The 23,197-nt window shown below is 50.4% G+C and overlaps 1 protein-coding gene across 14 annotated transcripts in view; it reads right to left on the bottom strand.

The window, feature by feature from the left end:
• ANK1 (ankyrin 1) overlaps positions 1 to 23,197 on the bottom strand; it is a 216,452-nt gene that overhangs the window by 55,264 nt on the left and 137,991 nt on the right. For all 14 annotated transcript variants that reach the window (XM_038559956.1, XM_038559957.1, XM_038559960.1 and 11 more), the window contains 15 exons: positions 20,067 to 20,165; positions 15,421 to 15,519; positions 14,758 to 14,856; positions 13,680 to 13,865; positions 12,552 to 12,650; positions 11,977 to 12,075; positions 11,599 to 11,697; positions 8,454 to 8,651; positions 6,948 to 7,046; positions 6,429 to 6,527; positions 5,928 to 6,026; positions 4,629 to 4,826; positions 4,002 to 4,100; positions 3,463 to 3,561; positions 270 to 467 (listed from right to left, as the gene is read on the bottom strand). In XM_038559956.1, the coding sequence (XP_038415884.1) occupies positions 270 to 467; positions 3,463 to 3,561; positions 4,002 to 4,100; positions 4,629 to 4,826; positions 5,928 to 6,026; positions 6,429 to 6,527; positions 6,948 to 7,046; positions 8,454 to 8,651; positions 11,599 to 11,697; positions 11,977 to 12,075; positions 12,552 to 12,650; positions 13,680 to 13,865; positions 14,758 to 14,856; positions 15,421 to 15,519; positions 20,067 to 20,165 (1,869 nt within the window). The remainder of the gene's footprint in view (positions 1 to 269; positions 468 to 3,462; positions 3,562 to 4,001; positions 4,101 to 4,628; positions 4,827 to 5,927; positions 6,027 to 6,428; positions 6,528 to 6,947; positions 7,047 to 8,453; positions 8,652 to 11,598; positions 11,698 to 11,976; positions 12,076 to 12,551; positions 12,651 to 13,679; positions 13,866 to 14,757; positions 14,857 to 15,420; positions 15,520 to 20,066; positions 20,166 to 23,197) is intronic.

The following is a 23,197-nucleotide window of genomic DNA, read 5'->3' as shown; positions in this document are numbered from 1 at the left end:
TAGAAAAGGCATCAGATAAGGTCAGGGCCACACAACCTGGGAATAAGTAACCTTTCTGATCCTGTTTATTCATTCATAAAACTGAGATAAAATCGATGCAAGACTGTTGTAAGGATTATACACACACACACACACACACACACACACACACACACACACCACTCGACTCAGAAACTGAGCACCTCAATATTCAGATAGAATATCTAGTTAGCTACTACTAAAACATTCCAAGACCACAGGGCAAAGCTGGAGAAGCAAGCCACGTTTACCTTGTTCCCCAGATTGCCATTGGCTTGTTTCGAAAGTAGCAGAGCCACCATCTCTGCATGACCCTCCTGGGCAGCCAGGTGAAGGGGTGTCACACCTTGCACCGACTCTGCATTTGCTGAGCCCCCATACTGCAGCAGACTGCGGGCCACCTCCATCTGGTTCTGCTTGGCAGCAATGTGCAAAGGGGTGTAGCCATTCTGAAACAGAAGACACCGCCAGGAGCCTGGTTATAAGAATGCTGAGTGGACAGTATGAGCATACGCCTTAAATATTAAGTCTTTGGAGGGAACAAAGGGAGGGTGAGGCCTGGTTCTTGGCCTGCTGGGCACCCACTAAGCAAAGCTGGCATTACCTAGGAGAGCCATTAAAGTCAACAAACCAACCAACCAACCAATCAAATCTGTCCATTTGGAGACAGTTCTCAAGGATCCACAGAGCTAGCAAATGTCCTGTGCCTCTCCTCACCCCTGTTCTCTGTGTTTGAGCATTAACAGACCACTCTGTAGGAGGTGCTCTGTTACCACAAAAGCTAGGATTCAAGCAGGCAGCTCACAGAACTGGAAGGCTCTTATCTGCAGTAAGAACCACTCTCCCCCACCCCAACATTTCATGAAGGAAGAGTATCAGAGGCCACTTCTTTCCCTGTGCAATGGGTCTGGGGCTCCCCCTGGGCTGGCAGGCCAGGGCAGGTGATATAAGGGGACACGTGCCCTGCCCGGAATGTGGGGACATGGAGTCAGTCCTCTGCCTCTGTAACGAGATCAATGTTTTGATTATAATAATTCACTAAACAAAATAGTGTTTGTAGCATATCAACGGAAAGCAAAGAAAGAGGTGTGGCTTTCTAGGTAAAGCCTACGATCTGGAGGCTTCTGCAAAGGAACTCACTCTCCATGAGATGAGTATCTGAGGACATGCATGAGAGGAACTGGGATGAGGCACTTGCACCCCTAGCCCGTGCCTGGAGCAGGTAGGTATTCACAGCATGAAAGCAATGATTATTAGGACTTCTTTTAATAGACAACGGCAGTAACCAGAGCAAGCTGAAGTATACCCATGGAAGTACGATCAGGAGTCTGGGTCATTTGGGCAGCAGTGGATGTGCACACTGGCAAAATCAGCACCCTGTCCTGGCAAAGGGCACAGTTGCTTCGGAGGCAGCTCAGGTCAGGTGACCCTTGGTTAAAACTGACATACAGGAGCAGCTGGCGGTCTCAGAACAGAGACTACCCCTCCGCGCTTTGCAAAGAGGGGCATCCAAGGGAACGAATGACCTGTTGTAGGTGATAAGGACAGGGGACAGCTAGGCAGAAAGGTTAGGGAGGGCTGGGGGCCACAGAGAAGGTCTTTTTCCCCAGGGAGATGAGCTCATCCAAAAGGATGGATGCTGGAGAGAAATCTGCCTAAATGTTAAAACAACATTAGCATCAAAATTAGAAGGGGGGGGGATCCCTGGGTGGCGCAGCGGTTTGGCGCCTGCCTTTGGCCCAGGGCGCGATCCTGGAGACCCGGGATCGAATCCCACGTCGGGCTCCCGGTGCACGGAGCCTGCTTCTCCCTCTGCCTGTGTCTCTGAGCCTCTCTCTCTCTCTCTCTCTGTGACTATCATGAATAAATAAATAAAATCTTTAAAAAAAAAAAAAAAAAAAAAAAATTAGAAGGGGGAGGGTTTGGTTTGGATGCTGAGAGATTTACATGTGAAATTCTACAAAATTGCCAGACGACTTGGGAAACTATTTTTGCCATGGAAACAAACCCCATCTGTACAAGGTTTGTACTTGGATAAGGCTCTCTTTAAATACCATGAACCTGGCTCCGATTTCTTTTATATAAGGAGGGGAGTGAGGAGGTGGGGAGTCCAGCTTTTTATTTTTAGAGGCAGGAGTAAGTCACATCTTAGCAGGACTGCATGCTCATCGACACAGTGACGTGGGCTTGCTACAACAGCGGGCACAGGAGCCCAAGGAGACAGAGGTGTCTGGGAGATGCGGCGTGTCTACGGCAGTGATGCTGGGAAAGTCAGATGAGCATCCACTCTGAGGAGGGAAGAGGCACCCAAGGCCTGCTCTGATTTTCCCTGACTCGTGTGTCCTTGCGTCAGAGCATTGCCCCCTGCCTCCTCGCCCTCTCCTGCGTGGCCATCAGTCCCCTCCCTCACAGACAAACACTGCACACCCTCTGGCCCCACATGAGGTAGGCTGTACCCCCAAACGATCCTCGTGTCCAGCTTTATCCCTACACCTTGTCCTAGTTCCCTTCACTCCCAAAGTCTGATCTTACATAAGCAGCCCTGTCAACTCCCTTTGCCTGGTCAACTTGAGAGGCAGCGAATCTGCTACGCAGAGCAGCGTATTTCAGGGGCTGCCCTACTGGACTGCGATGTCCCCCATGTAATTTATATGGGTGCACCCTGTTAAATAACCCCACGATGTGTGGGGCCCCTGGGTGGCTCAGTCAGTGAAGCATCTGCCTTTGGCTCAGGTCATGGTCCAGGGTCCTGGGACAGAGCCCTGCGTGGGGTTCCCTGCTCAGCGGGGACCCTGCTTCTCCCTCTGCCTCTGCCCCTCCTCTCACTTGTGAACACACTCATGCTCTCACCCCCCTCTCAAATAAATAAATAAAAATCTTAAAAAAAAAAACCCAAACCACACCATGATTTAAAACTCTGAACTCGTAAAAGAAATACATTTGGGGGTGACTACTCACATTTGAAACAGACCCCTTGCTTCAAGGTTATGGCAGGTTCACCCTCGACCCTGAATATTTCTCAGAAGTGCGGCCCTTATGCCACCAGCAACGTGTGGAGTCAGAACTGAGAACGAGGCTCACTGCTTCCGGAGGCTCCCGGACACATTGACCTTTGACAAGCCAACTGACAGAACAGTAGTGTGGGGAACACATTTGTCGTGTAAACCCAATCATTCCTGCTCTGTGAGGTGACCTGTTGCTGAGATGTGTTACCACTTCCCACCCTACTCCTGGTCTCCAAATAGTAGCAATTACTGCAGGGAACATTTGTGTAAGTGAGGCGAGATTTCTGAGGTAAAAATAAAAGCAAAACATGAAAACCCTTTCGCTGCTCTTGGCACAGCCAGGAGCTTCCTGCAGGAGCTGGCCGCCTTGCAGGGGCCTCGGCCTGCACTGCATGGGTCTGGGGCCGGAGCCCCGGTGTGTGGAGTGAGGCAGGCTTACCCAAGCGGGGCTGTGTGGGGAGCCACCCCGGGGCAGCAGCAGCCTGACGATGTCCAGGTGGTTGTGATGGACGGCCACGTGCAGGGGGGTCAAGCCGTTCTGCAGGGGCAAGGTGGATAAAGACAGCAGCCTTCACTTGACCAGCTTTATATGAGCCACCCCTTTGGCTGGCAGCAGCACCACTTTGGGATCTGCAACCCTTCTTTTATACAGGCACGATCTGGTTAGAAGTCCTTCCAAACCCAATTTCGATCTGAAGTCACTCAAGAGCATAACAAAGCCAGACCCCAGGGCACCTCCCAGTTCCTGCAGGGCCCGGTGGGGCAGCTCAATGCACACATGCTCCAAGAAGGCCACCAGGTTTTTCTAAGAGGACAAGGCCTTTGTCAGAGTCTTCCCAGAGCCCCTTCCCCTGGATGGCTGCCCATCATCTGAGAGATGAACACAGTAGGCCTAGGCAAGGATGCCATCCACAGATGGCAAAGCACATCCCTTGCTCTGGCCTCTAAACTGAGAGATGGAGGGAAGTTCAAACTCACTTTTCCAGCAGCATTTGGATGCGCGTCCCGTCCCAGCAGCAGCTCTGCCACCCTGACCTTCCCATACTTAGCTGCCACATGGAGAGGGGTAAATCCTTTCTGAGGAGAAACACAGGCCATCAGAACCGTGGGTCATCAGGGCTGTCCTCCCCCAGGGAATGGGCCCATGGCAAAGGCGGTGTCCCACCTTAACTGGCAGGGAGACACCAATCAATAAAGGACACCACAATCTCTGATTCCTCCAAGAGCCCCAGACCCCCGGGGATCAACAGGATTCCTCTGCCACTTGCCCACCACGCCTCTGGTGACAGGGCATGATGCCATCCTGTAGGGTCACTTCGACTACCAGCTAGTTTGACGGCAAGGGTTGAGTCTTACTCCTTCTTGTGTTCTAGAACCTGACTTGTCCGGAGCTAATAGCCATTCCATGATAAAGGGCTGAAGGCCAGGTGGGTGGATGAGAAACTACCGTTCTCTGGGGAAAGGATGACACATCGAACTCATAGATGTGGCTGGTCTGGGAGGGCTGGCCCTCCTCACTGCTTTCAGCATCATCAAGGCAACACAGAGCACTGGGCAGGAACAGCCATCCCACACCCCAGGCCCAGCGATGGAAGAAGGCTGTACCTTGGTCATGCATGCCTGCGATGCTTCCTTTTCCAGAAGGGCCAGGGCTGTCTCCACCTGGCCCTCTCGGGCTGCAATGTGCAGGGGGGTGTGCCCAGCAGTGGTGGCCAGGTTGGGATTCGCATTATTTTCTAGCAGTAGCTTCACCATGTTTGTGTGGCCGATGCGAGCTGCACAGTGCAGCGGGGTCTGGTCATCCTGGAACCCAAGGTGGAAAACAAAGAACAGGGAATACTAAGGGCTCTTAATTCAACTCTTCACTTCACAGAGAAGGGTGAGGCCCAGAGAGGGTAAGTGACTTTCTCAAGGTCACGCAGCTAGTAAGATAAAGAGCTGGGATTCAGATCAAGTTTCTGAGTTACAGAAACAAATATGCTCTCTCATTTAATCCCCACAACTACACTTCAAGTTACTGCTATTTCTACTAAATTGCCTCAAGGCTCAGCCTTCCCATCTGTAAAACAGGGACAATAATCCACCTCATGGGGCTCTGGTTAGGGTCAAGCAGGCAATGTGCACAGAATGTTTCACACTATGTTCGGCACGTAACAGGCACTCAGTGTGCTCTCTGCTTGCTCTCATCTCCCAGGTCACGTCTGAGCAGATGCCTGCCTTTCTGTCTGGGGATGGGGTCATGGGGAAGTCCAAACGGCTGAAGGGGAAAGATGACTTTTCTTCTCACCCTTGGTCCTCCTCCCCTGATACTGAAGGGGTTCAAGGCAAGGGTCTCTGTGCTACTGGGCCCAGCTGGCAGCCTCCCCGTGTGGCCCAAATGCAAACCACAGTTCTAACTCTAAACAGAGCTTCTGTCACCTGCAGGGTAGAAGAGCCCAAGCTTGGTCAGAGCCAATCACAGTGCAAATTCAGTAGCAATTCTCACTGTTCACTCATCCAATCCCTCTAGGATAACTTTTACAACAAGGGGGAATCTTCTATGTTTTAGATCAAGTAATTCCTGACTGCTTTTCACTGGCAGCATATTCTCCAAAATGTTGCCTCTCACACCACGACTGTAACCACTATGAAGAAACCCTTTCAGCCCAAAGAACTCCTGCCAGCGAGCCATGTTCTTTGGACTTCCGCTATCCTAATGAGTAGCATGGCTCTGATGCAAACATATCTCTGGCCTTCTCACAGCCCCTGCACAGCAGAATCTGAGTGTTTGGTACAACCACCATGGGAATGACAAGGAAGCTCTGTGCCACCAGCACTGTAGCAGGGCTTCTAATAAAGATGGATTTCTCCTCACTGCACTTGAATTGCTTACATCTCAGGATCCCTCCTGCCTCCAGAACTCACTTTGGCTTTGGCATTGACTTTGGCTTTGTTCTGGAGCAAATATTTGGCCACTTCCGTGTGCCCTGCTCTGGCTGCCATGTGTAGCGGGGTCTCCACTTTCTGTAAAACAACAGAATTATAGAAATGTTAATATATGCTGAGTTTCTAAAAGGACACACCCAGAGCTCCAAAGTGCCAGCCTGGAGAGACTTCAGGTTGGTTTTCATCCAAGAGGTGGAGCTGTCCCAGCACGAAGCCTTTAGCCTGACATCTGTGTGTGTGTGTGTGTGTGTGTGTGTGTGTGTGTGCGCGCGCGCATACTTAAAAGTAAACCTCAGAGCAGATGTGTGAATTTAATTGGGAAAGAGTCAATATATGCCCTCAATCTCCCCAAATATGAAGTTCTCCCATTCTGAGAATTCTAGCTCTATCCCCAGAGAGGTGACCTTAGGATCAGCAGCTCATCTCCCCTCTGAGCTCTGCATCCAGAGGAAAGAGTCCTGGCTCTTCCCACTGTCTTACCACATTGGAGACATTGGGTGATGCCCCCCGCTGCAGAAGGTTCTTCACGATGGGCAGGTGCCCCATGAAGGAGGCCACGTGGAGGGGTGTCAAGCCAGACTGGAACACACAAGAGAGGAATGAGAACATAAGAGCCTTTCCTGCTCCTATAAGGAAGAGAGAGTCAGATGAATCTAATGCTTTCTTGCTTCTAGGGGTGCCAGAATGGTTTTCCAAGCAAAGGTTGTTAAATGAGATGGGTTTGCACCCAGGAAAATGGGTGGAGGAAAAAAAATCACCGCAGGGTGATTCTGTGTGCTTTACAACTCAACAACTTCCATCTGATCTTGGAGAGCTCCCTGAAACTCCACATGTGTTCCCTCACCTTGGTCACCCAATTCCTTCCTTCAAGCAGTCTGGATGTGCATACCACACACACAGCCCTGCAGCCTCACTTAGCTATATAGGACACCTCTCCAGAGAGCTTTCAGATGAAGTCCACGGGCAGAGCCCATCAGCCCACCTGCAGGGTGCTCCTACCTCTGTGACGGCGTCAATGGAGGCTCCTGTCTTCAGTAGCAGCTCCATGACTCGGATGTGGTTCTTCTTGCAGGCGATATGTAAGGGAGTAAAGCCGTTCTGCAGCCCCACACATAAAGAGACAGATAAGCAGGAACTTACCACACTAGCCGAGGGGCGCCCGGCCCACCCTGCTGATGCGAAGGCGGCCTCCGCCACAGCCTGGGAGCAACGAGGGTTATAGTGAAGCACCCGAGAGGCAGGTGGCTCTCACTTTGGGCACCAAGAGTGTCCCTGAACAAGCTATTTATAAACCTTTTTTAAAAATTTAATCATATTTTGGACGCACAAAAAGGGCCTGCAGTTTCAAGTTTCCTGAGGGGGAAATTGACAATAAGGAGGACTTTAGTGAAGCGAGTCATGTTCCTGCTCCCTTGAAACCATGTGACGTTTTTAGTAAAGTAGATTTCGGTTTAGCAACTCTGCTGTATATGTAAACTCTACAAGGGCAGGGGGTTTTGTTTGTTTTTGTCTGTCTTTCCAGGAGGCAGTGGATCTCACAATGGGGTGACAGGATTTTGTCCAACCCCAACCCAGGGACAGTTGGCAGTGTCTGGAGACACTGTTGATTGTCACAACCAGGGGGCGAGGATATTAACAGGTGGAGGGGGCGGGGAGGGGCGGGACGGTGGCAACGATGCTGCTAAACATCGTACTGGGTACAAGCCAGGCCCCCACAACAAGGAATATCAGACCCAGAATGTCAACAGTGTTGACATCAAGAAATCCCCCAGCTAGCCCAGAGTGGTCCCTGGCACGTGGCAAGAGCTCAAGGAAAGCCTTCTCAATGAATGAAGAAGACATCCTTGCAAGACCTGGAAGCTCTCTTGCCTTTTAAATTCTCCCCTCTGGGAGTGGAGAGAGAGGAGATGGGGGTCAAGGGCTGCACCAGATCCCCGGCACTGCCTGGGACTGCCTGGCCTGAGGCAAGAGAGAGAGGAGCCATCTTCCTGGGAGGGAATTTGCTTCAGGTGAGAACTCACTTCTACACCAGCACTATGAAAGCTCTAAGCCCATGAGCAGAGGAAGGATGCTTCTTAGCTTAGCTATTTCACTCACTGCCCCCCTTCCCCACCCCAAAGCAGATAAAAAAATCCAGAAATCATTGTTCCTCAGCTCTGGGTTGGCTTAGACAGAGCAGCAGTCCCAACCCACATACATACCACGGACACTGCTTTTTATGGAGGTCTCCTGCACCCAGACCACCCCTGACCTCACTTAGCCTGCCATCGGAGTACAGAGGGTGACACCCAGCTAGATGTGGTGGGGAGTGCGAAGGCCACCACTCTGCCTGTGGGCCGCCATGCCCCCCAGCCCTAGCAGGCCCCACCACTCTCCAGGCCGAGTCTCGAGGGTCCTCCCAGGCACTGAGTGGTGTCCTTCCCAACAGGCTCAGCCACGCAGCTTTGGTCCTACTTCCCTTAGCCTCTGCCCCTCTGGCACCTTCTCTGGTAGCCTTTCACTCACCAGGGCTCTGGAATTTGGTTTGGCTCCTTTATCCAAAAGAACCTTGGCTACTCTGTGATGGCCACAGTGGGCTGCCACGTGGAGCGGTGTCAGATGGTCCAGCGTAATATCGTCTATCTCTGCGTTGTATTGCAATAGAAGTCGGACACAGTCAAGGTGGTCTCCCTGAGCCGCCATGTGAATTGGGGATAAGCCATTCTGGGAGGAGAGGGAAAAACAAGCAGTTGCAAAAGAAATGAACACGGACATTCAAGGCGATGATTCCAGCCTCATTTCCTGCTTCTTCCCTGCACGATGCTTCCACATGGCTCCTGAGTGAGCCTGGTTCACTCTGGCCCGTGCTCATGCTGGTCTCTGACTACACTTTCCTTTCCATCTCATCAAATCCTCTAAGCCAGCTCCAGCCAGGCCCACCTCTTCCGAGAAGCCTTCCCTGACCACCCTAGACTTCTGTCGGCTTTTCTTACCTGTCCCACTCACTCAGACCTTACTCATAGATTTGCTGGATTGTATCTGTAGTTAACTTGTCAGGTGCATGTATCCTCTCTCCTTGTCAGCGTCTTAAGGTCAGTGACTGTGCCTCATAGCTCTTAGATGCCTCATAATCTCCATATGTGCACATCACATGCCCAGTGGTTCTTAATTCATGCGGTTTTGAACAAATGAATGACAACATGGAACTCAGATCTAAACCCTACTGTTCTTTGCCCCTAACAAAAATGAATTATCTTAGACAACTTTGTTAAGGACCCTCACTGCTTCCTAGGTAGCTAGAATAGATTTTCTTAAAAAATGAACAAACATTAAAAACAGAAGATTCTTCACTCAGTAGTTCACACATTAATTCAACAAATATTTATTAAGCAATTAAAGAGCACCAGGTATGGGCTAAGCTCTAGGGAAACAAAGGAGAACAGACCTAATCCCTGGTAGAAGGAAGCTTCTAGACAGATGGGCCAAAGAGGTGGAAATAGAAACATTGTTGCCTTGCAGCATGGTAACATCAGGAAAAGCAAGACCTAAGCATAGAGGTCCAGAGAGGGTGGAGTTTCCAGGAGGGAGGATGAGGAGAGAAGGCTTTTAAGAGGAGGTCCGGAGCTGGGACTTCTCTAGGAAGACAAAAGGGGAAGAATCTCCCAGCGAAGGGAGCAGTGTGTGCTGTAGCACAGAGGCAGCCAGCACTCGGGAACTCAGGGAGCTCATCTCTGCAGTGAAAGCTGCAGGAGGCCCAGGTGTGATGGGCTCCTGGCATACAAGAGCTGCATCATGATAGTCTGTGAGCTCAGGACCGGGAGGGTTAGCTTATAGAAAGTGACCATGAAAAGAAGATTTTCAGGAAGGGAGACACACAATCAAGGCTGCCTGACAGCCAGCATTCATGCTATGGGTTGAATTGTGTCATTTGAAAATTTACAAGTTCAAGTCCCAACCCCAAGAACTCGGAACATTGACCTTATTTGGAAATCAGGTCACTACAGACGTAGTTAGGTACAGTGAGGTCTTCAGTGGGAGCCCTAAGCCAATACCACTGCTGTCCTCATAGAAAGGGGAAGTTTGGACACAGAGACCGTACTGTGTGACCACAAAGGCAGAGGTCAGGCTGATGCATCTACAAGCCAAGGAATGCCAGCGATTGTGGGCAACCCCGGAAGCCAGAGAGTGGCCTGGAGCAGATTCCCCCTCACAGCCTCCAAAGGTACCGACCTGGCTCACACTGATCTCAGGTTTCCAGCCTCCAAAACTGCAGAACGAGGGCCTCTGCGCTTCAAGCCACCCAGTGTGTGGCCTTTTGCTACAGCAGCCCTAGCAAACTAGTAGCCAGTTGCCATTTGGAGAATTTTACAAAGCTCAAACCATACTTCCCAACTGAAAAGATGGAAGTTTTCAGTGAAGAATTTTCATGGCCATCTTTTTAAGCTCCATTCTAATAATCTGGATAACATAAAATCATTACCAACTTAGGAACATTTACGTAAGTTTAAATATAGGACCCCTGTGCTGAGAATTTCCTGATCGAACAATGTAATCTGTAGTAGCAATCCTACCTTCACTTATCTGAGGATTTTTTACTTTTATAATGTACTTTCAATGATACTATCTCATGTGATTATCCGGACAACCCTAGGGGAGAGGGGTAGAGCTGTCCAGATGAGGACACAGAGGTGTCAAGAAGAATAAGGAACATGCTCAAAGCCACACAGAAACTCACCACGGATGGAGGTTTAAATGAGAAACAAGCAGGTTGAAGAGAGAATACCTCCACCTTTACCCCAACCACCACACACGCATGTGCACGTACACACACACATACAGAGGCCTGCTTGGTGCTGTGACTCCTGATCCAAATTACAGATAGCTCTCTAGAAGATACACGTGATAATTTATCAGGGAATAAACTGGCTTTCATGGTTATGAACAATCTGCAATCACTCACACAAAACTTCTGGAGTGCCTGGAAAGGGGCCTGCTTTCTCCCTTGCTCTATTTTGCCACCCTTCTAAATTCACCCCAAAGAAGTGGGCACAAATCCTGGACAAGATACAGGCAGCACCAGGCGGTCTGATAGCTTCAGCCTCAGGAAGACTCGAGAACTGAAGGAGGGGCCTTTGTGCTATAGCCCCTCATGGGCCTTGAGAAGAACTATTCTGTTTTCTTTTCCAGGCTGGCCCAGGGTCTGAGGATTTCTCAGAGTGCTTGGATGGTCTCTCTTCTGGGGTCAGGATAAAAGACATGAGGGTCAATGTAGAACTGTAGCAGGCAAATGATGGACTGTGGGTCAAATCTGGCCTGTTGCTTGCATTTGTAAATAAAGTTTTATTGGAACACGACTGCTAGTGTGCATATTATCCATGGCTGCTTTCCTACTTACAATGGCAGAGTTGAATCATTGCAACAGAGATCATGGCTTTTGAAGTCTAAAAATATTTACTACCTGGCCCTTTAGGGAAAAGGTTCACCATGCCTGATCTAGCTGATATTTCGAGCTATACTGAGTGTCTTCCGGGTGACAAGCACTGGGGTACACAGCACACTGATTCAGCTAGTAGTATCAGCACCTCTGTTTTTCAGGGATGGGATGTAATCCTGGGTTGGCCTGGCCTGAAGCCTGCGGAAAGGATGCTCTTCACAGAAGGGAAGCACAAACCTTGGTTTTGGCTTGGATGGGTGCCCCGTGGTCCAGCAGGATCTCGGAGATTCGCACATGCCCATTCCGAGCTGCACAGTGGAGAGGTGTCAATTCATCCTTTAAAAGACAGAGTCCAAACGAGAAGCCCCAAAGGCGGCTATTAGAGCCACTGGAGGGAAGACTGCTCACAGTATCATTGCAGCCACAGAAGCGCGGATGCTTCCCTAAGCACCAGCCCGACTCCAGCATATCTGATTGTCTCCTGTTGCCTCCTGGCTCCCACCATGATGCTGGAGGCCTGTCACTAGCCAGTCATGGAGAGCCCCCGACCCCTCAGGGGTTCGGGAGGGCAGAACTCCCTCCCCGGGCCTCGCCCCAGAGCTCACCAGTACCCACCTTGGTCCTTGTTTCTATCTGGGCCCCGCGGTCCAGCAGGAGCCGCACCATGATCACGTTCCCCCTGCGGGAGGCGATGTGCAGTGGCGTGATGCCGTTCTGCAGGGAAGGAACAGGAACCAGTCAGGCGGTGGCATCTTGCTTTCAAATGCAGCTGCTATGCACTCCCTGCCCTGTGATCCCCCTGCCCCAGCCCTACAGAGGCAGCAATACAAGAAGCCACTTTAAGCCTACTGTTAGGACATTTCTCATTCAAGAAAGATTTCAAAACCTGTGAGGACGTGACTGCATCATGGTTAATCTCAGCAATCTGTCCAAGCTCCGTCTCCCTGAGTCATCATAACAGACTGCCCTCCGGGCTTCCCTCCTCGAGTGAGGATGGGCAAATGGACACTGATGGGCAGGTGATTAGAAACCCATCAATGAGGAGACTTGACAGACAGCAGGGCTGTCTCACCCCGGGCACTGGTGTCATAAGGAGGAAATCGGTGGTGTCCCCGTGAGAGGCAGAAGCCCCTAGAGACCAGACAAGCCCCCAGCCCCGCCTGAGAGCAGAACCTGCCCAAGTGCCTTACCTGTGGCGTGAAGTTAACGCTGGCGCCCCTGTTGAGGAGTAGCTGGGCCACATTGAGGTTCTCATAGTGAGCTGCGATGTGGAGGGGGGTGAATCCCGTCTGCAGGACAACAGAAGGGGACAACATGTCAGAAGCTGCACACTGCCATTTCCACCTCAGAAGAACAGGGATTGTGGAAATGTCAGCAGGGCCCAAGGACGCGATACGGGAAGGTCTGCTGATGGAGTCAAGAAAAGCTTTGTGGCCAGTATTGTTTAAAGCTGGGTGCCACCTCTGAGGGGCCCCCGTTCTTTGTTTTGAGGTTCATGTGGTCAAACTGTGGACAAGCATTACCTCACATTCTGCAAGGCCTGCTCATGCGAATGGTTCTTCATGAAGAGGTATTAATCAATGAATGAAAAGTGTTATGAGGTCCATGGTCTTAATGCTAGTGATTGTTTCAGCTCCCTATAAGGGCATGGGACTCAGCTGGCTGGCCCTTTTCACCCCTTTGTGCGTCACTGTCATCATTCTGTCCTATAACCTGAGACAGTGCCCAATCCAGTTGGCAGCCTTCCAGATGAAACCCAGCAACCATTGGGTGGAGGGACCAGGTAAGCAGCTCAGTCTGATCCACTCTTACTATAGGAGCAGTAATTACCAGCCCAAACTTAACAGAGTGGATGAGCAGTGCCTCAATTCATCAGTCCAGGCCCTGGGGCACCCTCTCCATTCTCATCTCCCCATGGGGGACACCTCCTGTCCTTCACCAGGGGCTGGCCAGAGAAAGAGGGGGATGCATTCTAGAATACAACCTGCTGGGTTCCAAAGTGTCACTCTGACCCGAGACCCAGCCTGCCCTAGATACTTTTCTGGATTACCAGGAGAAACAAGAATACCTCCTGCTCCACACCAAGCACATTCCCCTTGGCATTCATGAGGGGCTCAAAGCGGGTCTGTTCACGGTGGCGGCCCCCGGTCACTGGCAGGAATTGGAAGGCACCGTGGGAGCTGGGGACGCTCCGTGTGCATGGCTGATACCATCTCTGATCTCGGTCTGTTCTTGGGGCATGGTCGGGGTCACCCCACCCACACGGCTCCGCAACCCAGGTGTTAGCGTGGCCCCGGTCCTCTGCCTGGCTCCCTCACCTTGGAAAGCACGTCGGGGTTGGGGTCATTCTGCAGCAGCACGGCAGCTGTCCGGGTGTCATCGTTGCGTGCCGCGATGTGCAGGGCAGGCAGGCGCACCTTGCCCTTCGTCCCGTAGTTGATGAGGTGCGCCACCACGTTCTCATGGCCCTGCTGCAGAGCCACGGCCAGAGGGGTGAAGCCGTCCTGGCCACAGGAAAGGAGGGAAGATCCATCAGCTTCCACCCCATCCGACCACTCACCATCCTTAGGGCAGGACACTTGCTTTCACACCTCAGGGATCTATGACTGGCCCGCAGCCCGAAACGACTTTCTTACAATTCAAAGACTTCCTTGTCTGTCAAGCTCCATTTAAATGCCACCTCCTCCCTATAGCCTTCCTTGGATCTGCTTCCTTTCTCCGCAATCTCACAGGGCCTATAGCCATTAATTTTCCTTTGGAGCTAGTTTCCCGTCTGAGTGCTCCGAGAGATTTTTGCTACCTTCTGTTTTTTGTCCTACCGTCCTTCTCCCCCTTCAACATGGCAGAGGACCATTCATCATTTGTTTCATGAGTATTATTAACACCTACCAAATGCTAGAAACTATGCCAGGCATTGAGAATTCGATTGTGAGCTATAGTCATTAATCTCGGTTGTGTGCTGAGGGGCCCAGGACCCCATGAACTGGCAGAGCAGAATGAGAACAAAGTCCAATAACTGCTCAGTATGATGATGTTAGTTGTCGAGAGAGGCTCTGGCTCTATCTCATTCAATTTCATCATTTCATCAATGACAAAACTCAGGATGAGAGCTGAAGTGACTCATGGTTTATGGCAGGATCCTTTGCTTTAACGTGGGAAGGACAAGACTGAGTCTGATGTCATTTCTCTGGTATGCATCTGGGCATTCCTCAAGACCCATGACTTTGTCTCTTCCTCCCTTGCAGAGCCCGGCAGCCCCAGGATTAGTGCTGTGACCAGAAGGCAGAGAGCACTCCATGGAAGTAGCTGAAGCCACATCTGGCAATGCATGCCCCCAACAGCATCCTGCACCCAGGGACCTACAGTAGTGTGAGGCCATTTGCCCAAGGCACTTACTTCTGTGGCTACATTCTGATTAGCTCCATTTTCCAGTAAAAACTTAACCACTTCCAAGTGATTCTCTTGTGCCGCCATGTACAGGGGTGTAAATCCTTTCTGTAAACCAAGAGCAAAAGTCATTAACATTCACCCACAAAATTAGAGATGTTAAACCTGGTACAAAATCCTCTAAACTTGAGGACAACCTTCTCTTCATCCTATTTTCACTGAGCTCCCCACAGGGTCATATTCCCACCAATATCTCCCATCATAAAAACTCACTAAAGCTTTGAAATGGCTTTAGTGGGATTATTACAAAAGGCAACCAGGTGAGGGTGACACTCTGTGGAAATCAGCCTCTTGAACACACACACCCTCTATTCTCACTTCCTCCCTCCTGAACGCCTCATGTCCCACCCACCCTGAAACACAGTTTCTCTCCTCAAGTAAGCCACAGCTAGATACATTGTATGGCTGGTTTAACTGAACAAAGATGAGGTCCATAATGAACTCCATTATTCTAGAATGTGTACTAGAAGCAGGAAAACTAGTAAAGGATGCCTCCATTGCTGCTTAGAGACACAATGCTGATTAATCTAGATTTGTGCTCACAATATAACAGAAATGCAGGTGGAGAAGAAGGCCAATGCCCTCTGGCCCAGGACCCGGGAGGGCCATTACCTGTGACTGGGCATTGACATTGGCGCCATAGTTGACCAGCTCCCGGACCACCTCATCCTGACCAGCTAGGGCAGCGATGTGCAGAGCCGTATTCCCTTTCTGAAACACACAGGGAAAGGAAGTAGAGGAGGTTTCCTGCCAGGCTGTCAACAGTACCATGACCGTCAAAGGTAAAGTCACCATTAAACATACACTAACAAGGGTGCGGGTTGGGGTGGGCTTTCTTTACAGCCCAAAGGGGTAGACAACACACATGAGTGTGCCTGACCCATTATACGCCTTGAAATAATCCGAAACCCCAAGGAGGAAAATCCTTCTGGTTCTCCATACAAAAAAAAATCTATTGGCTCAGATCATGATCCTGGAGTCCCGGGATCGAGTCCCGTATCGGGCTCCCTACAGGGAGCCTGCTTCTCCCTCTGCTTATGTCTCTACCTCTCTCTCTGTCTCTCATGAATACACAAATAAAATCTTTAAAAAAAAACCATGAAAAAGAATAAAGAAGCCACTTCTCAACACCTAATCTGCTGCCTGCAGACATAGCATTCTATCATCGGCTGACAGACAGGCAGCATTCCTCAGGACACACATGGAAAGGTCTGCCACGCAAGCCGGCCTTCCCTGGACTTCCAGCTGTCACTTGGCAGGGTGACATGGGGCAGGGGGCGCTGGGGAAGGAGGCTCACAGAGGTCACGGGCTCAGTGCCCTTCACTCAAAGCTGGGCCATGGGGGACAGAGGAATGAGAGGCAGAGAGGGAAGGGCAGAAATATGTAAGGAGGTTGGAGGCAATACAACGAACTATATAATGCATGCAGGGGAGGGAAGACAAATATGGAAGTAAATGGGGGAACATAAGAAGGAAATCTGGCAGAGGAAGCAATGAGAAAAGAACATTTGAAATATCCATCAGTAAAATATAAAGAGCAAGGATGTCCTCAAATAAGAGAGGAGACAAAAGCCAGAGAGAATAAACACTAGAAGAAAAGGAAGTACACAAGTGTTTTAAAGTCAATTTTTTAGGGGTGCCTGTGTGGCTCAGTCAGTCAAGCATCCAAGTCTTGGTTTTGGCTCAGGTCACAATCTTGGGTTCATCAAATCTTGTGTCAGGCTCAGAGGTGGGCGTGGAGCTGCCTAAGATTCTCGCTTTCCTTCTCCCTCTGCCCCTCACTGCATCCCTGTCTAGAGAGAAAGAAGGAAGAAAGGAAGGAAGGAAGGAAGGAAGGAAGGAAGGAAGGAAGGAAAGAAAGAAAGAAAGAAAGAAAGAAAGAAAGAAAGAAAGAAAGAAAGAAAGAAAGAAAGAAAGAAAGAAAGAAAGAAGAAAGAAAAAACTTTTAAAAAGCTAAAACCCAGAGCCTAAGAAACAAGGCAGGTGCTGAAGAGGTGACTGGAACTTCAAGATTTTCTTGTCCAGATTTATTATGGGTATTTGACAATTGGTAGACTGGGTTCAGGTCTCTCAAGCTTCTTCTGTTCAGGATGCCAGCCTCCCTGCCAGTCTCCTTCCTTCCTCCCGGATGTCCTGGGGCCGGAACATAGGCACAGTCTCTGACTCACCCACGTGACCCCACTGGCACCCCTTCCTGTTCCCCCCCCCCCACGCCCCAAGTGAGAAGCTGGCAGGACAGGCCCCACCTGACAGCTTCCGTCAAATAGGGCAAATGGGAGAAAGCAGAGAAAACTCCATCTGGGTCCATCTGTCCCTCTGCTACTTAAGGAGCAGAGATCTCAAACAAACTCATTTTTTTTTTTTTTTGTAGCTCAGATGGTATATAATTTACCTCAACTACATAAACACTTGCTAATCCATCTCAGGCAACTCAAGCCCCAACTAGCAGGGATTTCAAACTCAGTCAACGCAAGGGGGCCATCATCACTGGGAGAAACGTGCCCTCACCCCGGCAGAACTGAGTAGCAGGGCACCAAGCATTGCAGCCCCCCAGCCTCCACAGCTCCAGGTGCCTGCAGGTGGGTGATATGGCCCCACTGGAGACACCTGGGGACTGGGGGGAGGCCCTCCGGTCTCTGTTTCTAACATGTGGCCTGTATCACGCAGGAGGGTCCTGCTTGTTGCTTCCCAAAGTTGTCTTTTTGATTTCTCCTTAAGTTCCATTTGATAAACCAAAGAGTTCTTCCTCCAGTATCTGTCAGAGAGTGAGTGCCAGAAACAAATGTATAGATGCTAATTAATCATTTTTCATAGAAGTCCAAAGAGTAAGCATTTAGAGGTCTTGGCACCTGGGTCCGACTCACTCACTGTACCAAGTGGAACACGGCTGTTGGCACCAGAACCTTCTCTAGAAATCAGGACTCAGAACTCCAAGTCTCCCCATTTGGAAGGAAGTATGCTGTGCCCATTCATGCGTCTGTTACACACTGAGCACATGTGTGTTTGTGCTGGCCCAGGCGTGGGAGGAGGAGAGGTGACTGAGACCCAGGCTCCTTGCTCTCAAGAAGCAGTGCCTTTCCATCTGTGCGTTTCTGCCTGAAATCACACTACATCAGAGCTCTCCCCATAGAAACCCATTTAGGGGGATGGGAGGTGGCGTGGGCAGCTGGGCCATGGGGAACCCTGGCTGTGGATCCTGGCCCGTGGATCCTGGCCCGCCTTCTGGATCTGGGCTGAGGGCAGCCCTGGTGATGGGTGAGAGCAAAGGGGGACCGTGGGTCCCCCCCACACACACTTCCCACCTACACATGTGTGCACACGTTGCAAGAAGGTGCAAGAAGTCCCCTGGCCTGGGTTCAGGGTCTCAGGGCAAGGAATTGGGGCCTCTGTTTCCTCCACCTCTCCCTCTGCATCAAGAAACATGCCATCAAAAAAAGAGAACAATTTCTTAGCTACATTTGATCCACAAAGACCCATGGTGTCCATTTGCAGGGAGTCCCAGAACTCCGAGAAGGGAGGCAGTTGTGGCAGGTGCCTGCACGTGCCAGCAGTTGCCAGGTAGATGGAGTGGAGAGATTAGGGCTCTCTCCCTCACCACCAGCCTAGAAGCTGAACACAGGCCTCTGAGACGCAGAGATGGGAGGATGGGGACAAGAATGCTTTCGTTTTGTGCTTTTCAAATTTCTAAGCACAATTTAGGAAACTATATTCATTTTGGCTTTTTACTATTTGCTTTTTTTAATCTTTCTCCTGCTTGCGAGACCCATTAGAATTCCCCAATCTGCTATGACTCTTGCTCAGCCCACGGTTTCTGCTTCACCTTTTTTCCTCCCTCTGTGTAGCATTCAGAAACCACATTGGCTTATAAAATGTCTATAAATAACAAAGACACACCAAGTGTTCGCTTGCAAAATAACAATCAAAGGGGGAAATTTGGAAAGAGCGAAAATACTGAAGCATAATGTTTGTGCGGCTCTTGGGGCCGCGCCAGGGGAAGAGAAGCCACCCTGGCCCGCATGGGGCCCGCAGATGGCGCACTGCTTGCAGCCAGGTACGTGGGAGCGCCAGAAGGAAGGCTAACTGCATCCCTCCGTCCACAGAGGAGGAATGGAAACAATTGGTACTTGTCAGGGGGTCAGGGGAAAAAAAATGCCGAATGTTCAGAAAGAACAAGTCTTGTCTATTTCACCGGTGAGATCTTTTCACCTTGGGAAGTGACATGAAAATTACAGAATTTTACCTCAATAGATGATGGGAGCTTCATAATATTTTGGTGAAGCGCTTCATAACCACACATTATACCTGTTCTCTATGTGTTGCACTTCTGGTTCTCTGCTCCAGAGGTGGCACAGTGCTTGTTGCGTGGAACCGAACTTGGGGCTGGGTGGGAGCACACATGTGATAAATAGCAAATGAAAAGAAAGAGGCCAGATGGATGAAGCCAAGAGGAAAACCATGGGAAGTAAGCAGGAAGGAAGAGAAGAGGAAGCAGCCCTCAAGTCCAGAGAGCGAGGTGATTGGTGTGGTTCTGTTTCGAAATGCTGGTGGCATCTTGCTCACTCCGCAAATAAGAAGGAGGCATGTACGAAATAAAAACAAGTCTGCAACCTGGAGGTGCCTAATTTCATGACTGTGGTTTCTGGACTTTTGCCATTGGGGGTTGTGTGTTGGGGTGGGGGACATGCCACAGGCTGCCCTTCAAGGTCATGGGTGAGGGGGGTTAGTAAGTGCAGAGCTGACCAAGGAGACTCGCAGGAGGACACGCTGGAGGGGTCTGACTCTCTTCTCCAGGCTTCAGCAGCAACACAGCCACCAATGTTTGCTGATTCTTGTTTGTTTTTCATCTTGATCCTGAAACCAAGTATTCTCATCCCCATTTGCTAGAAGAGGAACTGAGGCTTCTCACTAGCTAACCTGCTCAAAGTCACAGAGTGAGAAGAATCATCTCTGCTGGGATTTGGACCCAAGGCACCTGACCATGGGACTTCTAGGTGCTCAGCCCTGTGCTGGAGGCAAAGACCCCAAGAAAACCAAAAGTAAAAGCCCACCGACTTTGTGGAAACAGGCTTCTGCGCTCTTCAGGTGACTTTAGGGAGATATAGAACTAGGAAGCGACGGGAAGGACAAGAGAAATTCAGAAGCGCACCTGGGTTTCTCCCACGAAGGGCTGGTTTCTATGCCAGGGTTTGGGATGACACAGGAGGGACCCACATGCTTGGATTATCAATGAAAAGCTCACCATCCCCCAAGAGACGTACCTTGGTTGTCGTTTCTAGAATGATTTCTTTGTGCAGAAGTTCAACCACCATCTTCACGTGGCCTTCTTTAGAGGCCAGGTGTAAGCCGTTCAGCCCATTCTGTAAAGAGCAGAGAGGCAGGAAGAGTATGGTTAGGGGACTCTGCATTCTGCTGTTCCAGCGGTTGGGATGAGGCCGTGTGTATCCCTGGGATGAGATGTGAGAGGGGCCAGGAGAGAGGAATGGGAGTGGGCCTGAGAGCTGCTGGCCCAGCCTCTCTGAGCTCTTTTTTGCAGAAACGCCAGAATAAGAAGGGCAATAACAAGATCACCACTCCCCGGCTTTGTGTCCACCTAAAGCATGGGGCAGCTCTCACAAAGGCAGTGGGTGACCTCGAAATTCAGATCTTGGCCAGGCTTTTGGTGATCACCTCATGGAAGTGCTATAGCTTCAACCCCCTCATGGCATCAAACAGTCCATGCAAAGGGCAACACCAGTGCATCCTAAACATTTGTAGAGATAGGTGCATATTTAGCAAAAAAAAAAAAAAAAAAAAAAAAAAAAAATCTGAAATAAGGTCTTTTGAGAATTAAATACCACCACCAGGCCACTATAAGATTTCCTCAACAGAAGAAATCAGTATTAAAATAGCCCCTTTGCCACCTCGCCATTTCAAATGCAGCCAAAGCTCGTCTGACTGTTCAATGGGGGGTGAGGTGGGGGAGGACCAGCACTGTCCATGCCCAGTGTTCAGAGGAAAGCAGCCTCACTCTGGTTTTACTTCACACTCTCACATGTCCTGTCTTCTGATCCTTGCACTTAAGATGCCTGGAAACTTCCTGGCAAAAGCTGACTTCCAAGAGGGCGACCTAGAGCCACAAATAATTCTGACAATACAATGGAACTCATCTCACTTCCAGTGATGAGTAGATCTTGGCTCCAAATGATTTTACTCGATGAGCACTCCCTGGGCCCTGCCTGTGTGTTTTCTTCCTCCTCCTCCTCGTCACCCACCAGTGATTCCCCCCTCTTCTCCCATTCCTTCCCATCTTTGGTTCCAGTCAATGCGGTGCCAGCCTGCTCCCTTCCAGGGGTTGCCCCGGAGCCACTGCAGCTCTGGCTAAGAAAGACCCTGGCAGTGGAAGCTTCCTCCTGATGGGGTGACCCTTGCCTGACTCACCTCTCCTCACACATCTCCACGGCTCCACCCCTCCCACGGTCCCCAAAAACCCCACTCTCCCTTTGCATCAGAGCATTCAGGACCAATGAATCTCACGGCCAGGGACCTTCCTGCCCATGTGGGCACCGGAACCCCCAGTAGTCAGCTTCGGGAGGTTCCTGATAAAACACAGGTGTTCTGTTTGGGAAGGGCAGTGCATTAATCCTTAATGGGTGAGGTCTGTGGCTTTGCTAAAACCCGCAGAGGAAGGAATGAGGAGACAGAGATAGGCACCCCAGGACAGGAGAATGGAAGGGAACTAAAACTCTCTTTACAGGGGGGCCTTGAACAGGGAAAACACATCAAGGGCCTTGAACAGGGAAAACACATCAAGGCCCTGGGGTGTCAGAAGAAAGAGGAAGTAGGCTCCAAAGGGAACTGCAGCTAATTCCCACTCAGCCAGGCCTTTCCTGCACCCCCAAACACACAGAGCACAGGGGGCCATATCTCTGCACATCCTCACAGCCCGCCTGGCAGGGGTTGGGGGCAGCTTCAGGGGGCGGTGGGAGGGCCCTCTCACCCAACATTTCTTCATGCAAATGCCTTGAAGTCACCCTTCGATGCTTTCCTCCTGCAGATTTTGTACACCATAAAACAGGGAATCCAAAGCGGTATGAATTACACTGTGGTATGAATGGGCTTATCCAATAAAGGCTGGGTCCCAGTCAGTTTTGATAACAGAAAGGGAGACAGCAATCTGTGAGAACATCTGGGGCGGGGGGAGAGGGAAGAACACTGGGTGGCAGTAAACCCGTTCCCCTCAAACTAAAGTACAAAACAAAAATTCACTGAAAAGCAATCTGTCCAGTGACTGTCCCTTCAGCTTTGCATCCTCAGCTCTAGGGAGCTGGGGCAGGTCTGCCAGGCAGCCCCTTCTCCCTCCAGAACACTGAGTTCTGCCATCGCCCCCTAAACCCAGCAGTGTTCTGGAAGGTTCCCCGTGCTCTCTCAGGAGGATCAGGGCTGCTGCTTGCGGCAGCAGCTACAGCGTGCCTCCCGCGGGGGACTCGGTGGTGGCAGCAGCCGGAGGGGCATGCTGTTGACTGCTGTGCTTTCTGTGCTTACTCGGGCAGCATGGCCCCCTCCGTGAGCATTCACTGCTCTGGAACGCCTCAAAGCTGGGAAGCTGGCAAGCCTACAAGGAAAACATCTAAGTTGACCGCAGATGCTCCAGGGTGTCTGTCCCTGCTCTTTGGAGCCAGTGCCAGCATCTCAATCCAGAGGGATTCTAGACTTCCTGTGTGCCCAGAGAATGGAGTGCAATGCAATGTCAGAGATGCCTGAGTGCCAAGGAAGTCAGGGTCCAGAGGAGTCCAATGACTAGCTGAGGTCATGCATCCTTACCAGGGCACAGCCACATACAGAGCCAATCTGATTTCCCAAGGAAAAAAGGGGCGTGAGTGGTTTTTTTTTTTTTTTTGTAGTTTTTGGGTTTTGTTGTTGTCGTTGTTGCACATAGGAACTAGTATGTCTCTATCAGAGGGTAAAAGCACATTTCTTCTTGGTTTGTTCACCAGGCAGCTTAGAGCAAACCCTCAGTCACAATCAGCCATGTGGGTCTGGTCAAGGCAACTCTAGTTTGATATTCGGGGTTTTATTCCTTGCCTTGGTCCACAGAGAGCCCCTCTGCTTCTCTCCCTGCATCATAGGCCTCCCTCCCAAGGCTACCCTCTTGCAGAAGGTGACCACATAAAAGGGACCACCTGAATGGACCTATATCTTGAATTGTTAAAGCTTCCATCCCAGACCCTGGTTCAACATTCTCTTTCTTCTTTATGACTTTGTATTTTTCTGACTCTATTTTTATTTTGTTTGTTTGCTTTCAACATAGTCACCCTAAGTTGCTTCCAAGTCTATTACTATGGTGATCTGAATCCAATGTCCTCATCAGAACCATGGAAGTGAGCCCCATTTGGTAGCTCTCAGATGTAAG

This window comes from Canis lupus, chromosome 16 (genome assembly GCF_011100685.1).
Source record: "Canis lupus familiaris isolate Mischka breed German Shepherd chromosome 16, alternate assembly UU_Cfam_GSD_1.0, whole genome shotgun sequence".
In the NCBI taxonomy this organism is placed as follows: Eukaryota; Metazoa; Chordata; class Mammalia; order Carnivora; family Canidae; genus Canis; species Canis lupus.
Note: the sequence above shows the minus strand (reverse complement) of the source record. Positions and strands in the feature narration are given on the sequence as shown.